This window comes from Kryptolebias marmoratus, linkage group LG15, assembly GCF_001649575.2.
Source record: "Kryptolebias marmoratus isolate JLee-2015 linkage group LG15, ASM164957v2, whole genome shotgun sequence".
Classification (NCBI taxonomy): domain Eukaryota; kingdom Metazoa; phylum Chordata; class Actinopteri; order Cyprinodontiformes; family Rivulidae; genus Kryptolebias; species Kryptolebias marmoratus.
In genome coordinates, this window is record NC_051444.1 from 30,511,292 (window position 1) to 30,529,634 (window position 18,343).

Here is an 18,343-nt window from a genome sequence, read left to right on the forward strand (position 1 = left end):
TTGTTGTCATTTGTAATCATCAAAATTAAATGAAATAAACATTTGAAATATATGAGTTTGTATGTAATATATGAATATAATATACAAGTTTCACTTTTTAAATGGAATTACTGAAATCAATCTACTTTTTCATGATATTCTAATTTTATGACAAGCACCTGTATACCATTCAAATCACAGAGAACTAAACATAAACTCAAACACTAATAAACTAAAAAATAAATAAGCAGAAAACAAACCAAACATAACTTGCAACAAGAGGTAAACAGGAATCAGCAGAATAGTGAATATGAACTGGGAGTATAAGCACTGGGAGAAATGATTACTGGAATGATGAGTAGGTGAACATAATACATAATAATTAGATGAGGAGCAATTTGGAGGTGCTGGAAAAAAGGGTAGCTGAAGGAAACAATGACCAGTAACACAGGGAGAAAACTATGCATGCAAACAAAGAACATGGTTCTTACACTCTTCCCAAAGCCAGCAACACTATAAGATGCTGGCACGCATTTGAAATTTGTTTTACTCCAGGGGGTGTTGTACTCTCACGAGCGTGGATCAGAGCTGATAATTATTTACAGCACTGTAGAGTCAGGTGGTGCAGGACTGAGAGCTGATTTAATATTGCACTTTCAAAAAAAATAGAAGCAGTTTGGGTTTATGTGAAATACTTTTACACCAATCTGAAAGTATGATTGTTTGGGACACATAAAACGGATTTGGTAGTGACTCAGACAGAACTGAAATCAGTAAATAAAACAGAATCAGACATAAAAAGAGAAAAGAAACATGTTTGTTTCTCTGCCTGATGGAGTACTAACCAATCTGAAGCTGATCCAGCTGTTCTGACTGAAGATGAATGATCCTCCGAAGTCTGCAGGAAGCTGCTGGAGCTCCACGTGTTTCTGCAGGGACTTCAGAGACCTGAGCACCTCCACCTTGCACCACACACACACACACACACAGATGAGTCTGCACTGTGGGGAGTAGTCATGAATGAGATCAGGTGTGAGGTGTTACCTGTGTGAAAGCAGGTTTGTCCAGACGCAAAAAGGACTCTTTGTTAACCAGGATTACCATTGTGTGGATGGAGCCTGGCGTGTTATCCTGCACACGCACATAAACACAAGAAGAGTTACTTATCAGACTCTCTAACGTATAATGGAAAAAAGATGGAAATATTCAATAAGCAGGTGTTGTAGATTCACTAATAAGATTCACTGATAGGATACTGTTACAATCTAAAATGTCCTCATTAGAACAGAAATGTCCTGTAAAGTGCATATCTGTTCACAGTTCAATATTATGTCATGCTAATCTCTAAGTGATACAGCTTTCAAGTTATGACAACCTTGATGGAGTTGTCTTACTCATAATACTCTGTTTGACAGAGCACTCTGACAACCTGGGTTAAACAGATTCTGTCGCTCAGATTTCTGGGTCTTCCCGTTGCCCTTATCCTTATCTTTTTGCTACAACACAGGTCTATAGCTGCCACAATGTTTTAAAGTGATCTGGATAAAAATAAAAACTGCTTCAACACTCTGCTGCTGGAATAGAGTTGGAATATTTTCTGTCTAAATCTCTCTTCTGTCCTGATCACATGACCCTCCTCACCTGCAGCAGCCTGAGGGCAGAGAACAAAACCAAGGGAGGTGCAGCTCTGCGGGCGTCCACCAACACCGTCAGCCCCGAGGCTCGTACTTCCTTCCTGATTCACAAGGGAAGTGATGTCAGAGATAGAAGGAGTTATCCGAGAGGGAGCTGTGAAGAGGTCATAGCTGCATACCTGAGGGTGAAGGTGTAGTAGAGGAGGAGGCGGACAAGTTCTGTCGTGTCACAGTACGGGTTGAACCACACAGGGCTTAAACAGCAGACGGTAAGCAAAGCTCGTCCTCCTCGGTCTTTAGTTCCTGCAGGAAACACACCTGATCACAACACTTGAAACAAACAGCTGATCAAGAATCTCAGATGTTGAAATCTGTCTAAACATATATAAAATTTGAATAAATGCAGGTTTCCTCTCAGGTATTTTTCTAAATAAATTGAAATGTAAAAAAAACAAAAACAGGTGAATCAAACTACACACAGGAAGTAACATTAGTGTTCGATCAGTTTTTTTGTAGGTTTTCTGCAAGTTTCAGTGAGTACGAGTAGGTTAAAGAGTTTTTAAGACCTTTTAAAAACCATTATGATTCAAATTTAGGACTTACATGAACAACAAAACATAATGAGTCATTGTAAACCTTTTTTCAAAGCAAAAAATCTGATTTCCTTTTACACTAAAGAGACTGAAATTTGGAGATCCTGAGGACAAACCCCCTCCTTCTGCTTAACAATTTGAGGGCTATTAGTCGCCCTTTGTTATTACATCTGTTTGCAGCTAACACAGACACACCCACCACCCCCAACGACATTCTCACTCTTTCTCAAGACTCCTATTCACATGTTCTTGCTCTGAAGATGTGGTGAATATTTGAAAAGAACATAAATGGATGCCACTGTCTTTTCAGAACTACAGCAAAAAATAAATATAGTATCTGATTCAAGCATTACATCTTGTATATGTATATCTATATTTCTCAATGAATTCTGTTTCTACGAGCAACTTTATGCCCAATTGGTGCAACGATCGAGTCTTGGTCCTAAAAATATGCTGTGCCTGTAATCAAGGAGACGATGTCTCGTGACCGCTACAAAGAAATCATGCGGTACTTGCGGTTTGACAACAAGGACACTCATGCTGAACGTGTGAAGACTGACAGATTTGCTGCAGTTTCGGACATCTGGCAACATTTCATATGTAACTGCCATCAGTGCTACGTACCAGGACAGCACATTACTGTTGATGAGCAGCTGTAACCAACCAGGGTCTGCTGTCCATTTACGCAGTACATCTCAACCAAGCCAGATAAATTTGGCATAAAGTTCTGGATTGCTGCAGACTTGGAGACGAAGTATATGTGCAACGCCATTCCATATTTAGGAAAGGACCCCAATCGTCCCAAAGGAGAAAGACTGTCTGAGAATGTTGTCATGAAACTCATGGAGCCATTTCTCGGCAAGGGAAGAAATGTAACCATGGACAACTTCTTCACGTCTATGTCACTGGCTAACAGACTGCTAAACCACAACACAACTCTGCTCGGCATAATCAACAAAATTAGACGAGAGATTCCCCCTCCAGCAAAGAATGGCAAGGACAGAATTTTCCACACAGGTTTACAAATCAGGCAGTGCCACACTGACAGTGTATGCTCCTAAGAAGAACAAGTTGGTCTGTGTTCTCAGCACCATGCACCAACAAGTGCTAGTTGCCAGTGAGAACAAACAAAAACCAAACACTGTAACAGATTACAATTCCATGAAGGTATGTAGCTAAATAATGTTGTTACCATGGCTTTATATATTTATATTATACTCGTCGCACTGTTTTTCAAAATCTAACATTTACTTTATTTTTTGCAGTGTGGCGTCGACATAATGGACCAGATGGCACGTGTATATGGTGCGTGCCGGCACACGCAGGTAGCCCATTGCCATCTTCTACCACATGCTTGACCTGGCAGCGATAAACGCATAAGTATTGTACAAGGCCTGCACTGGGTCCACCGAAAGCAGAAGAGACTTTATACATGGACTCCGACAGCGTTTTATGCTGGAAAAGGCCATGATGAAAAAGCCTTGTAACTCAGCCTGGTCCTGGAAAGACGACGCAGTGTCAGGTTCAGACACTCTGCAAAAGAAACCGCAGCACAAAACAGTGTGCAGTTTGCAAGAAATATACCTGTCGCAAATGTAGAAGTGAGGATAACTGGGTGTGTAATAAGTGTTAGATGTGAAGCAGCTACAACAACAACAACAACAACACACACACATCTTATTTTGTTGTAAAAACAAAATGTATATATTGCTTTTGTAAGATGTTTTTTGTAAAGATGATTTTAAATAAAACTTGCTGCCAATTCCTGTTTATGTATCTTGACACTAATTCCCTCAACCATGTCAGCAGAGTTTGGGCTGAGGGGGGATGAAGGTATTGGTGAGCTGTGGGTCATTAGCATGTTAATAGACACTATGTGGCTCACAGCATGCGAGCGGGGGATTTAGAAGCCAAGTCCTCCTGCGCAAAAAAGCACAGCCTTAGTCAAACTAGTGTTTATTTAAATTAAATTCAAAGCCATCATAATTTATCCCAGGGAAGGCTGGGATAAATGATGAGACAATTAGTTCTGTTCTAATAATATCTGAAATCCTCAGAGAGAACTAGAGACACAAAACCAATGAATGCCAACAGCAGTAGAATGATGATCTCTATTTTCTTACCAGGCAGACACACAGCTCCAGATCTCAGCAGCTGACTGTAGAAGCTGGACTGACAGGACTTAGAGAACTGGAACTGGACTGCGTTGCTTCTGGTCTGTGGTTGTTCTGGTTCTGTTGGACTGGTACCAGCAGACACATTGGCCTTTGATTGGGCAGGAGGAGACTCGTGACTGTACACTGTGGAGGGAAGAGAGAGACACACACAGACCATGATCAGCTGATCACCATAAATATAACTTATTGATCCAAATCCAACATTCTGAACTCTGATGTTCCTCAGCTAGTTGGGTTAAAAACACTTCCTGCGTTTTTTGGACCCCAGCTCAGATTGATTTATATACATACCAGAACTATGTGATGCTTCAGCACTGTGATGTGTATATGAACAGTCCCATCTTTCAGAAGTTCATGTCTAACAAACTAATCAAATCACCAGAATACAGGATTATTCATCTTTTTCGAAGACCTGAACAAGACACACAGGGACTCATTTATTATCATGTTGTATGTGCTGGAAAGCCTGTTTCTGGTGTGTAAAACACAGAGGCTGACAAACAGCAGATCTTTTACTCCCGACAGTTGTTGGACTTCTTTTTTTGGTTCTTGAAGATGTCTCACCTCTCATCCATTAGGCTTCTTCAGTTCTGATTGTGGATCAGGAGTTCCAGGCTTATAAATTGTTATAACGATCACAATAATAGGGCCATTAGGTTACATAAATCACTGACCCACCCCTCCATCCTGTGAGTCACTTGAGTTGTTGACACTTGTTGAATGCTTCCTAACGAGGCCAACATATGAGTTGTTATGCTCACATATTTCAAGGTATGGATGCTTGTGAAACTGCCTGAAGAGAAGGGTTAATGTTGACCTATAGGTGTTAGAAGATTGGAACCTTAGGCCGTCTCATCAGTTTAATGTTGTTTTATTACGTATGTTTAATGTAGAGAGTGCCCTTAGGTTTGAAATGCACTGTGATGTTGTGTTTAAGAAAAAAATCTAATGTATTTGGTGAAAAGTTCCACTTCTTCAGCTTAGTATTTCGTATCTGAACCAGTAGTTTGGTGTTGTTACCTCCATATAGAGTGGCCACAATCAGTGAACGAATTGAATCAGTGGATAAAATCAAGTTCACCAGGGAGGTACTAAACACAAGCTACCTTTCTTGAACTGTTTGGTATTCACTGAGAGAGGTGAAGGCCTCAACACTGAAGTCTACAGGGAACCTACACACCTCTCACCACCCACTGGAACACAAACTGTCAGTTATCAGAACTCTACAACATCAAGCCAAATGGGTCTCCACAAGGACAGAGGGAAGGAAAAGGAGCACAAACACATCAAGGAAACACTTGGAACCTGTGGATATCCTAACTGGGCTTTTGTTAAGGTATCCAGGAAAAAAGGAAACACTCAACTCAATCAAATGAAGGAGAAAAGAAAAACAAGTGAAAGAACACTGTTATTCCATATGTGGCTGGAGTATCTCAGAAAAACTCAGAGGGATGTTTTTCCCCAAGCAAAATATTCTAGCCCATTCCAAACCTAAGAACACTCTCAGACAGAGACCGGTCCACCCCAAGGATAAAACACCTAAACACAAGCTCAGCAGTGTGGTATAAGCAGTGCAGTGCAGCAAGAACAGTTTAGACCTCTACATGGAAGAAACAAAACAGCAGCTACACAAATAGATGGATCAACAAAGAAGATTCAGCTCTTTAGGTTAAGACAGCAGTTCATCTAGATCTCAAGGACAAGGGACGCTCTTCAGAGGACAGTCATGTGGAGGTTTTAGAAAGGAAAGACAGAAGACAGAAACAGCTAACATGTTGGCTTCTTTAGAAAGCATTCAACAAGTGTCAACAACCCAAACAGCTGACAGGATGGAGGGGTGGGTCAGTGACTCATGTGACTATTGTGATCATTATAACAACAACTTATAACAACATAAACCTGGAACTCCCAACAGGATCGGAACTGAAGAAACATTTTGAATGATAGATAAAACATCTAAGATTGAAATGTCCTGGATGACTGATAATTGCTGAGAGGAGGAAGTGCAGGTGATAGACAACACTGCTATAAAGAGTGTGTGTGATGAAGATTTCCCTCATCTCAGCTTCTGATTTCCACTGAATTTTAGCATATTTTCACACTGAGACCTACCATTGCTGAGATTGGTGTAAAATGCAACAGTTTTACTTTGAGTTCTACGTTCTAACAACAATCCAGCTAAGATTAGCTCAGAACTCAACTCAATGCTAAAGGAAAACTGCCTCCAAGATCAAAGAATAATTTATTCTCTCCAAATAAAAATATTAAAAGTCATAATAACTCTGCTCTGTACCGTACATGTTTCTGTCCTTAGACAGATCAGACCACACTATATTTACAGGGTGCTCTGTAAAAATGGTTTTAATTTTTCAGCAAAGTCTTAAATAAAATTGCAGAAAGTGAGTAGTCACAGCCTTCCAGTTTTTATCTCAAAATGATTCAGTGTTTGAGCTTAATCTTTCTAAATAATGCCTGAATGTACATAGCAGGCAGGAGGAGATGGGGGGGGGGGTCAAACAGGTTTAACTAAGGAGGGAAGGAGGTCAGAAGGATTGTGAATCATTGGAAAAGGTAAGAAGGACTGAAGCAATGAATCAAAGGAGGAGGAGGTAAGGACTGATGCAGTGAATCAGAGGAGGAGGAGGTAAGGACTGATGCAGTGAATCAAAGGAGGAAGAAGAAGGACTGATGGAGTAAATCAGAGGTGGAGGCAAGGACTGATGCAGTGAATCAAAGGAGGTAAGAAGGACTGATGGAGTAAATGAAAGGAGGAGGAAGAGGAGGTAAGAACTGATGCAGTGAGTCAAAGAGGTAAGAAGGACTGATGCAGTGAATCAAAGAGGTAAGAAGGACTGATGCAGTGAATCAAAGGAGAAGGTAGTGAGTAAGGTCAGAGATGAAGGACAGAAAGGAAAACTGTACTGAGGAGGAAACAGAGCAGGTACCTTCTGTCTGATGACCTGCAGATCTTCGTCCACCGGTGTTCTCACAGCTGTGCTCCTCACCGTCTTTGCTATTTATCTCATGATTCTGTTGTCCTCCGTCAGACTTATCAAAGTCAGCTTGAGTTTGTAATGTTTCAGTTTCAAAATAAGAGTCCTCACTGTGTGTTAGTAATGTGCTTTCAGAATAAGAGTCCTTAGGCTTTATTTGAATTGTGTTTTCAGAATAAGAGTCCTCGGACAATTCTTGTGTTGTGCTTTCAGAAAACGACTCCTCAGGTTGTGTCTGTATTGTGCTTTCAGAATAAGAGTCCTCAGGTTGTGTCTGTATTGTGCTTTCAGAACAAGAGTCCTCAGGCTGTGTTTGTTCTGCATTTTCAAAATAAAAGTCTTCATGTTCTCTTTGTATTGTGCATTCAAAATAAGAGTCCTCAGGCTGTGTTTGTTCTGTGCTTTTATAATAAGAGTCCTCAGATTGTGTCTGTATTGTGCTTTCAGAATAAGAGTCCTCAGGCTGTGTTTGTTCTGTGCTCTCAGAATAAGAGTCCTCATGCTGTATTTGTTCTGTGCTTTCAGAATAAGAGTCCTCAGGCTGTCTTTGCTCTGTGCTTTCAATATAAGAGTCCTCGGGCTGTGTTTGTTCTGCGCTTTCAGAGTAAGAGTCCTCAGACTGTCTTTGCTCTGTGTTTTCAGAATAAGAGTCCTCATGCTGTGTTTGTTCTGTGCTTTCAGAATAAGAGTACTCATGCTGTGTTTGTTCTGTGCTTTCAGAATAAAAGTTCTGAGGCTGTGTTTGCTCTGTACTTTCAAAATAAGAGTCCTCAGGTTGTGTCTGTATTGTGCTTTCAGAACAAGAGTCCTCAGGCTTTATTTGTTCTGTGCTTACAGAATAAGAGTCCTTAGGTTGTGTTTGCTCTTTGCTTCCAAAGTAAGAGTCCTCAGGTTGTGTCTCTATTGTGCTTTCAGAACAAGAGTCCTCAGGCTGTGTTTGTTCTGTGCTTTCAGAATAAAAGTTCTGAGGCTGTGTTTGCTGTGTGCTTTCAAAATAATAGTTGTCAGGTTGTGTCTGTATTGTGCTTTCAGAATAAGAGTCCTTATGTTGTGTTTGTTCTTTACTTTCAGAATAAGAGTCTTCATGTTGTATTTGTTCTGCATTTTCAGAAAAAAAGTCTTTAGGTTGTGTTTGTTTAGTGCTTTCAGAATAAGAGTACTCAGGATGTGTCTGTTCTTTGTTTTCAGAATAAAAGTCTGGAGGTTGTGTTTGCATTGTGCTTTCAGAATAAGAGTTCTTGGGTCGCATTTGTTCTTTGTTTTCAGAATAAAAGTCTTGAGGTTGTGTTTGTATTGTGCTTTCAGAATAAGAGTCCTCGGGTTGTGTTTGTAGTGAGTCAGGATCTGTTGCTGGTTCGAAGACTCTTTGAGGTATGTTTTCGAACTTCTCAAAGTCAGTGTGCTCTGTTTGCAACTTATGTGACTGCTTGAAGGGTGGTTGAAAGGTGCTGCTTTCAAAATAAGAGTTTCCAAAATGTGTTTGTTGTGGGATTTCTGAATAAGACTCCTCATTGTGAGTCTTTTGTCTTTTCATTTCTGCAGAAAAGTCAGAGAGTGTTTGTTGTACAATATTTCCACAATAAAAGTCCTTGGGATGTAATTTTTGTGTCATAAATTCACCATGTGAAGCAGAATGTGACGGCAATTTGTTGTTTTCACACAAAAAAACTTCTGAATGTTTCTTTTGGTTGATATTTTCACAACAAGAGTCCCTTGAGTGTGTTTTACTGTCAGAATAAAAGTCCTCAGAAGATGTTTCTTTTAGAAAATGCTCACAATGGGATTCTTTAGGGTGGGTTTCTTGAATCACATTTTCACAAAAAGAGTCCTCATGATGTGACTGCAGCGTGTCATTTTCAGGATAAATGTCTTCAGAATGAGTTTCTTGACAGATATTTACACAATCAGAGTTCTCCGAATGTGATAGCAATGCTTCATTTTCAGAAAAAGGATCCTCGGTAGATGTTATTTGTTCGACATTTTCACAATAAGAATCCTCAGAAAGTGACAACAATGAGTCATTTTTAGAATATGAGGTTTCAAGATGTGTTTCTTGTTTGATATTTTCACAATAAAGGTCCATAAGTCGTGTTTTTTGTTTGATATATTCAAAGTAAGAGTCTTTATCTGAGCACTCTTCTGCACATCCTTTTATTTTCTCAGCTTCCTTCTTGTCGTTTTTCATGACCTCCTCCTCCTTTATTTCCTGATCCTGTTCTGTCAGAATCTGTACCTCCTCTTCAGCCTCCACGTTCTGTCCCACGTCTTCATTTCCCTCCATCTTTTCACTTTCCCCCACCTCCTCTTTGCTCCTACTCTTTGCCTTCTGTAAGTGTTGCTGTTGTCCTTCTTCTGCATCCTCCTTTCCTTTACAAAGTGACTTTACAACGTCCTGTCTGACTTTCTTCAGCTCCCTGCTCTGTTCCCCCTGCACCTCCTCTCCCACCTCCTGTTGCCCCCCACCTCCACCCTGCTGATGGCAGGCAGCAGGTTCAGTCTTCATGTCCAGGCTCCTCCCTGACTCTGTACCTTTAGGTTCATCTTTAGCTTCAAGAGGATCAGAGGAAGAGGCAAGAGAGACAAAGTCTCCACAAGGATCCTGGCTGAAGTTCTCCTCAAGGAGTCTGGGGCTGACCTCCACAATGGAGAAGGAAGAGTGTGTGTTATTGTCAGAGTTTGTGTTACTGCCAGATGAGTGTGTGTTACTCTCAAAGAAGTGTGTGATACCCTTAGAGTGTGTGTTACTGCCAGATGAGTGTGTGTTACTCTCAAAGAAGTGTGTGATACCCTTAGAGTGTGTGTTACTGTCAAAGGAGTGTGTATTACTGTTAAAGGGGTGTGTGTTACCTTCAGAATGTGTGTTACTGTCAGATGAGTGTGTGTTACCTTCAGAGTGTATGTTACTGTCAGATGAGTGTGTGTTACCTTCAGAGTGTATGTTACTGTCAGATGAGTGTGTGTTACCTTCAGAGTGTATGTTACTGTCAGATGAGTGTGTGTTACTCTCAAAGAAGTGTGTGTTACTCTTAGAGTTTGTGTTACTGTCAGATAAGTGTGTGTTATTATCAAAGGAGTGTGTGTTACCTTCAGAATGTGTGTTACTGTCAGAAGATTGTGTGTTACTCTCAGAGTCTGTGTCGCCACAGTGTGTCTCTGTCATTTGTTTCTGAGTGTTAGTGTATGTGTTAATCACATGCTGGCGTGTGTTTACGTGTTTTTTAGCATATGTGCCTGTCAAATGTTTGCGTGTGTTAATGTGTATCTTTGTCACATGTGTTTTAGTCTTAGTGTGTGTCTCAGTCTTATGGTTTTGGGTGTTAGCATGTGTGTTAGCGTGTGTCTTCGTCACATGTTTCTGAGTGTTAGCGTGTGGGTTAGGATATGTGTCGGTTGCACGTTTTTGTGTGGTAATGTGTGCCTTGGTTAAATGTTTTTGAGTGTCAGTGTGTCGGTTAGCGTATGTGTCGATCACATGTTTGTGTGTGGTAATGTGTGTCTTGGTCACATGTTTTTGAATGTTAGCGTGTGTCTCAGTCATACTTTTCTCGGTGTCAGCGTTTGTATTAGGATTTGCTTCAGTCGCATGTTGGTGTGTGTTAGAATGTGTATTAGCATGTGCCTCAGTCTTATGTTTCTGAGTGTTGGCATGTGTGTTAGGATGTGCATCAGTGACTTGTTTGTGTGTGTTAGGATGCGTCTTAGCGTGTGTGTAAGTATGTGTCTCGGTTAGATGTTTCTGATTGTTGGCGTGAGTCTTAGCATGTATGTTAGCCTGTGTCTCAGTCATATAGGGAGTGTTAGCATGTGTGTTTGCGTGCACTTCTGTTACATGCATGTGTGTATTAGCCTGTGCTTTGGTCACATGTTTGTGAGTGTTGGCAGTGGTCCTGGAGAAGTTCTGCAAGCTGATAGACTGCGTTAAAGATCCTTTCTGGGGGTAGAACTGAGGCAGCGGTAGTTCTGACAGCTCCACGTACTCCCCCTCTGAGTCTTCGCTCCCACTGCTTGCTGCTGATTGGCCAGTGTGGAATGGCAGAAGCTTAATTTCCTGCCTTGAGGAGCTTAGATCATCTCCGTCTTTAACTAATGAGCCTTTGTCCTCCGGTAGGGTGGTTTGTGACCGACTGATGAATTGTGGATAGACCACATCCTCCCAGGGGAGCCTGAAGACATCTCCTTGGGCTGAGAGGACACAGCACTCCAGCCTTGTTGCCCCCCTTCGCTCCCTCTCCCTGTTGACAGAGTCCAGCCAGGACATGCTGAAGAGTGACCTCAGAGCTTCCCTCGACACCTCCTGCTGCTCAACATGACGAGAGCGGGATGAGACGCTGCAAAGAAGCAGGCGGGGGGCGATGTCCACGCTGCTCCTGCAGGAGGCACTGTGTCCTTGAGGAGCAGCGGGAGGAGAAACCAGCAGATAAAAGTCTCCTGGACGAAGGAGTTGTTGGTCTAGAGGACAGAGCTGAACCACTACCTTCTCTTGGAGACACAGGGGCCAACCTTCATGACAAAACAGCAGGCCGCAGTAGGGAGACTGAAAAAAGGAAGACAGACAAGAAAAAATTAGTTTTTATGTTAAAACAAAGCAGAATATATTTTATCTGTAGAATGAAAGAAACATTTGTGTTCTGCTGTTCGCCCACAAAACTTGACTGGTTTCAACTGAAGCAACAATCCAGCGCTGCTGACAACCTGCTCTATGTGTGTACACATAGTCCATTAAAAAATCTGGATGATCATCCATCACCCCTACAGATACTCACACAAGCAACCTGCTGGAGGTTCTGCAGGAAGTGTTTTGCAGGGAGCAGAAAGTGTAAAAGGTAGCAGAGACCGTCTCCTTTATAGCAGCTGTCCACTACACTGAGGACTTGACCGAGGACAGTCGAGGACGTGGCTTGGAAGGGCGGATAGAGGGCTGCCAAAGCTTTCTGGATGCAGTGGTCCAAAGACTCAGAGTCCTGGAAGAAGAAAAGATAAAGAAAAGTAAGCTCAGGTGTGCTGAGGTCCCACAGCCCTGAAACCATCAGCTGATCCTGAAAGGAAGTATTTGAACAGTCTGAAGGGTTCTGTGTGACTGGAGACACATTCACAGAGTTGGGGCTCCTTGGTGTCTTGAGTAAACATAAACTAGGTCTCTGAGAAACACGTTAGCTGTTCACATACAGAGTGATGACTTCTCATCAAATATGTACTGCTAATACATCCTGTTGTGTTTATAAGGTGTTAACGATGTGATGCTAAACCATACTGATGAAGCGATAAAACTGGTAAACTACAGAATCACAGTTCCTTTTTCGAAAAAGATCAAAAGCCTAGGATTCCTTCATGGAAAGCACATCACCCGCTGCCTTTCATGACAGGAAACTAAGATCATCTCTCAAGTTGTAGCTGTTTTAGTCTAACCTTGAAAATAATGTGATCTCACGTGATGTCTTGAGATGTCACATGCATTTGTTGTGAATGACTCTTAGCTACTACCACATCAAGTAAATCTGTACACTTGAATAAGTTGTAGCCATTCTTGCGTTGGCTAAAAATGATCAGCTTTAGCAGCCATCTTGAACTGAGTTGACTCCAAACATTGATCAGTTGTAGATGCACATCCAATGATTGCTTTGAATTTCATTCAAATGTGTCCAGTGGTTCATGAGATATTTTGCTAAGAGACAAACAGACAGACACAAAAACACATGCACACACAGACATGAACAAAAACATTATCACCCATCTTTCAGCTGCAGATGATAAAAATCCACCATGTGTAACACTGCACACTGAGTCTATTAGACCAACTCACAGAAATATGTAATTATTAAAAATAAATGTAAAAAAATAAATAATAATAAGAATATATAATAATAATATAAATCCAATTTTTTATCCTGTTTTACTGATGCCTCCTTCATGTGTCACTACAGGGGGCTGAGACCAATAATTAAATTTTTGCCGAGCATTTTTGACTAAATGCTTTTTTAGGTTTTGAAATAACATTTATTTTCCTCTTAACATCAGGCTCATATAGTTGCAAACATTATTATTTACTGCATCAAAGCCGCCCCCCAGGTTTCTGCAGCTGTTCAACTGTTTAACCCATTTCACTGTCAGCCTGAAACAAATGCTGTTGCTGTTTGATGAAGCAGACAGGTTCTGAAATAAACTCATCTCTCAGGTTCTGCAGGTTTTAATGAACACAAGCTGCTGTCCGTCCCTAGAGGGCCGTGATTCATCCTGCCAACTGATGGAAGAACCAGTTCCTGCAGGGTGTGGAGGCCTGAGGAGGACCAACTTAAAGAGGAGCCTTCACACTTGTTTCTGGAAGCTGACTGGCTGATATCTGATGACACATCTTTAATTCTGGTCTCCACAGTAACCATTCATCTGTTTAAAGGGTCACGGATCCCAAAGAGCAGCAGTCATGACCTTAGTGGTAACTAATCATGGTACCACAGGAAACATGACCTCTGACCCCTACATGTGACTGGTGATTGAAGAGGCCAGCTGTTAGTTTCACAATGATATGAGAGCAGACAACAGACAGTAATCCGATTACTTAAACAACTCATCAGATAAAAAATAAGCTTCAGTCTCTCGGGAACATCTTTCATCTCATTACAGCAACAAAGAAAACATGTTCCTCACACAGCCGTTCACGTGATCAACCAGCTGAGAACAAGCACGTCACTGACAGAATAGAACAATGAGAACAAGTCCTCCCAAAACAAATCGCTGATCTGTACCAGCATGCTCCAAGTCCTCCACCATCACAGGACTACACAGCAACAGACCAGTTCCTTTGCACACCTGGTCCTAGCTCACCTGAATGTCTCACAGACTCTCTGCTGGATCTTCTATAATTTACCTACAGAGCAAATAGTTCTGCTGCTGATGGGGAACTTGGTCCTATGTGTCATGCTACAGCATCTGGATAACCCAAAGACCTCCACCAGAGCTTTTAACACCATGATATAGAGATGTACCGAGGAATCAACTTGTGATATTCAGCCTGACCAGCAGCTTAACACTCAAAAGTCAAATATTTTTTAGTCAGTGAATGCAACACAGAAAGCTGATGGCAGCTGCCTCCTGTGCAGCTTCACTGTGGCGCAGAGTTCATCCTCACAGACAGTTAATTATCACAGTGACGCACAATCAGCTATCAGCTGTTCATCACAGACTCTCTGATGAATTAAACAAATATGCTTGATTTTATTATATTACCGTTATCAGTAAAAGCTGCCTGTGGCAACTTCCTCCTGCATCCTGCAGTGCTCTCGTCCCTGACTTCTGGCTGGGCGTCATGACGCACCACAGACGGAGAAGCTTCATGAGTTTAAACCTCATTTTCTCCATCGGTGCTTCTTCACTGTTACTTTTGATTTAACGTTTTGTCGAAAAACAATGAAGCCATGGCTGGTTGGTTAACTGAGCTAACAAAAACTGTGGTGACACTTTCTTCCTCTCCTCTGTGTATTCTCGTTTTGTGGCAAACTGCAGTTTGTCAGGAAAATAAGTTGTTTAAAGATATTTTTCTTGCAGTTTCCAGCTTTCAAAAATATGGCTTGTTGGTACAATAAGAATATGTTAGAAGTTAACCACCTCTTTGTTCTCGGCGTGCTAAATCTGTCTCTAGTTTTTAATTTTAGCCCAGAGCTGGCTGCTCAGATTTGGTGTATTTCTTGTCAAAGATTTTGATTGACTGCATGCTTTAAAACCAAAGCAGTGACTTTTTTTTTCTTTTTGGCCACAAACAGCTGGCTTCTACAGTTGTATGGAGAACAGAGATTGCCCGGTCCACCTCTCTTTAATAAAAAGGCCTAAAGTCACATGTGTGAATATATTGCCACTATATTGGTAGTTGAACTGATGATGATCAGCGGAGAACTTTTTGGTTTTTGCCTTTAAAATTTCCACAGTAGGGGAGGAGAGGCTGCCCCTCTTGACTAATGCTAGGGGAAATACTGTGGTATGTGTCATAATTACTATGTGCAAATTTGTCATGGTTATCAGTATTATCTGGGAATTTAAAAAATGTGTCGAGAATGTGCAAAAAGCCAAACAGTACACGAAACCTAAAACATAACACAGTGGAGCAAAACATGGTTTTTTGACTGTGTATTATATCTGAAATTACTGTAATACTGACTGTACTATTAGTAGTAGAAATATTTGACTTTGTCACATATTCATTCCCTCATCATCGCAGTCCGTTTTTTGTTTTGTAAGAACATGTAAATTGTATTTAAACACATTATTTCAATGATAGTAACCATGAAGAGATAAAAGTTCTACATGAAATTATTTTCCTCTGGGATAAATAAAATATAAATAAAAAAAAATATATATATATATATATGTGTGTATATATTCATATATATACATACATACATATATATATAGTAGTATATAAGTATTCATTCATTCTACAATAAAGGACTCATATATGCTGCTGTAAGATAAGCTGTATAAAAATAAGAATATAACAGGCTAATTAGAGTATGCAGTACAAAATACAATGTAACCAGCATTAAGACTTTTTTTTAGAAATGTAACAGTTTACATAACAAAAAAAAGTTTACAGATGAGGCAAAAAGGCCTGTCCAATCATCTGGAAAATTTGACGAAGTAGAGCCTCACTTCAGCAAACTCTTCTGCAGCTTTATGAGTGAAATAAAAAACAATACAGCTATGCCTGTTTAGGTGAAGTGTTGCCATGACAACCCCAATGTAATCCTGTTAAGTTTGTGTTGACTATCCTGAACACTCTCTACGTGAAGAATAGAAGCCCCTACCATTCCACAGGAAATTTAGACTGCAGAAAGTGAGAACCAATAGGATGAAGAACTCAGACTATTACCCAAGTAAGTTGAAATAAGTGACTCATTATGGTGTTCCTCTTAAAGTCTGCTGTTTTAATTTGTTGTTTTTATCTGATGTTTTTATCTAATGCTTAATGTATTAGTTGCTGAGTGTGTGACTGTATTTCTGTTTTCACCTAGCTGCAAAACAAACTTCCCTTCAGGGCAATAAAGTTGAGTTAAGTTGAGAATTGAAGCAGCAGAATGTAGGCTGAAGAAGTTTCAGTAAAACAAATAAAAGTTGTTGTCAAAGAGTTGAGCAGAAGCTGGCACTTTGGACTGCTTTGCTCATGTGTTATCCGTGAAGGAAATATATGAAAATTTACAGCCAATCAGAGCAATTCCTCAGCTTCAGCCCGGTGTGAGAACAGAAGATCCAGGAAGTTAAACACAGCACCTTCTATTGCTGCCTATTTAAGAACTGTATTAATTTAGACCCATTCTGATGATCAGTTTTTGACAATAAATTGGATTTGTCTTTTAATGATCTATCTAATGGTATCAAAATATGCTGTGTTTGATGAGGTTACAAAAATCAGGTGGCCTTGCTGCTTCATGCCTGTAGATTTTGCAAACCATTCCACCCTCAGTTTTTATGCATATTTAATGTCACTGCAACAGAACAGGACCGTCTGAGCACCTCTAGTCTGTGGTCACTATGATACATATCTTGATATATTGCCAACAATCAGATTCATTAAAGATATATGAGCAGAAAAATATGATTTAACCTTCAATTACAGTACCATTCAACCTTTAATCACATTAGATTCAGGTTTGATTTACACCACAATTCAGCCTTTAATCACATTACGATTTGATCTCTTATAACCTTATGATTCAACCTTTAACCATGTTACAATTCAACCTTTAGTCACAATGCAATTCAACCCTTAATCTTGTTACGATTCAACTTTCAATCATATGATTCAGCCTCTAATCCAGTTAGGATTTAGCCTTCAATCACGTTACAATTCAACCTTTAACCACATTATGATTCAGTCTTCTATCACAGTTCAATTCAGCCTTCAATCACGTTACAATTCAGCCTCTAATTACAATACGATTCAGCCTGTAATCACATTACAATTCACCCTTTAATCGTGTTATAATTCAACCTTTATTCAGGTTACAATTCAGTCTTCAGTCATGTTACCATTTAGCCTTTAATCACGTAATGATATAACTGTTAATCTCAATATGATTCAGCCTTTCATCCAGGCACAATTCAACCTTTAATCACGGCTGCTGCTTCAATTATAATTTTATGAACCACTGTCTTTTTAGTTCTTTACTTTTTAGCTTTACAGCACAGTTCATCTAATGATGGTTAAATAGCCTAGTATTTCACTTGTACGTAGCTAATACCAAAATTACTTCTGGGTTTCACTGGAAGGATCCTGAGTACCGTACCACCAGTGTGCTACCACAGTTTGAGATCCATGGATCTACTGTATTTTCCACACTATAGAGCGCACTGGATTATAAGACGCACTGTCAATGAATGGTCCATTTTTGAACTTTTGCGATATATAAAGCGCACCGGACTATAAGGCACATCATTGTGCACCTCCCAATTTTTGTAACTTTGAGCTCCATTCAAAATGGATGATTTCGCTGCTCTAGCGGAGCTGGTTCGCCTGTATCAGCATTTTTATGATCCCTCTATGAGAGATCTCAAAGATAGCATTTATATGATCGGTTCAAATCTCACGGAAGAATACTGCACCAAAGTAAGCGTCAAGTTTAAAAAGTCCTCCACCCATCGCTCAGGTCTGCACGCGGAGCCCTGCATGACTATAACTGAGCCTTAATGCTGCAAGCAGTGCAGCTTTGTACTTTACCAAAATCATACTTAAACATTACAACTTCTTACATATATAGGGCGCTCCGGATTATAAGGCGCACTGTCGTTTTTTGAGAAAATTTAAGGTTTTTAAGTGCGCCTAATAGTTTGGAAAATACGGAACATGATTAGGATGAAGTAGACTTTAAGTTTTGTCGCTGTCTATACTGGCACTACTGTAGTTCTCATCCTGAGCAATAGGAGTCACTAATGAGAAAATAATACCACAAAAAAGCTGGACATGTTGCCAGAAGAGGAATTGT

The 18,343-nt window shown here is 40.4% G+C and overlaps 1 protein-coding gene across 1 annotated transcript in view; it reads right to left on the bottom strand.

Annotated features, from left to right (window-relative positions):
• The window catches only part of plekhg4 (pleckstrin homology domain containing, family G (with RhoGef domain) member 4), a gene marked incomplete at its 3' end in the record, with an annotated part of 51,051 nt that overhangs the window by 20,033 nt on the left and 12,675 nt on the right, over positions 1-18,343 (bottom strand). The window contains 7 exon segments of the mRNA XM_037979900.1: positions 825-941; positions 1,024-1,110; positions 1,621-1,714; positions 1,793-1,916; positions 4,330-4,506; positions 9,906-11,910; positions 12,140-12,337. Of these exon segments, the coding sequence (XP_037835828.1) occupies positions 825-941; positions 1,024-1,110; positions 1,621-1,714; positions 1,793-1,916; positions 4,330-4,506; positions 9,906-11,910; positions 12,140-12,337 (2,802 nt within the window).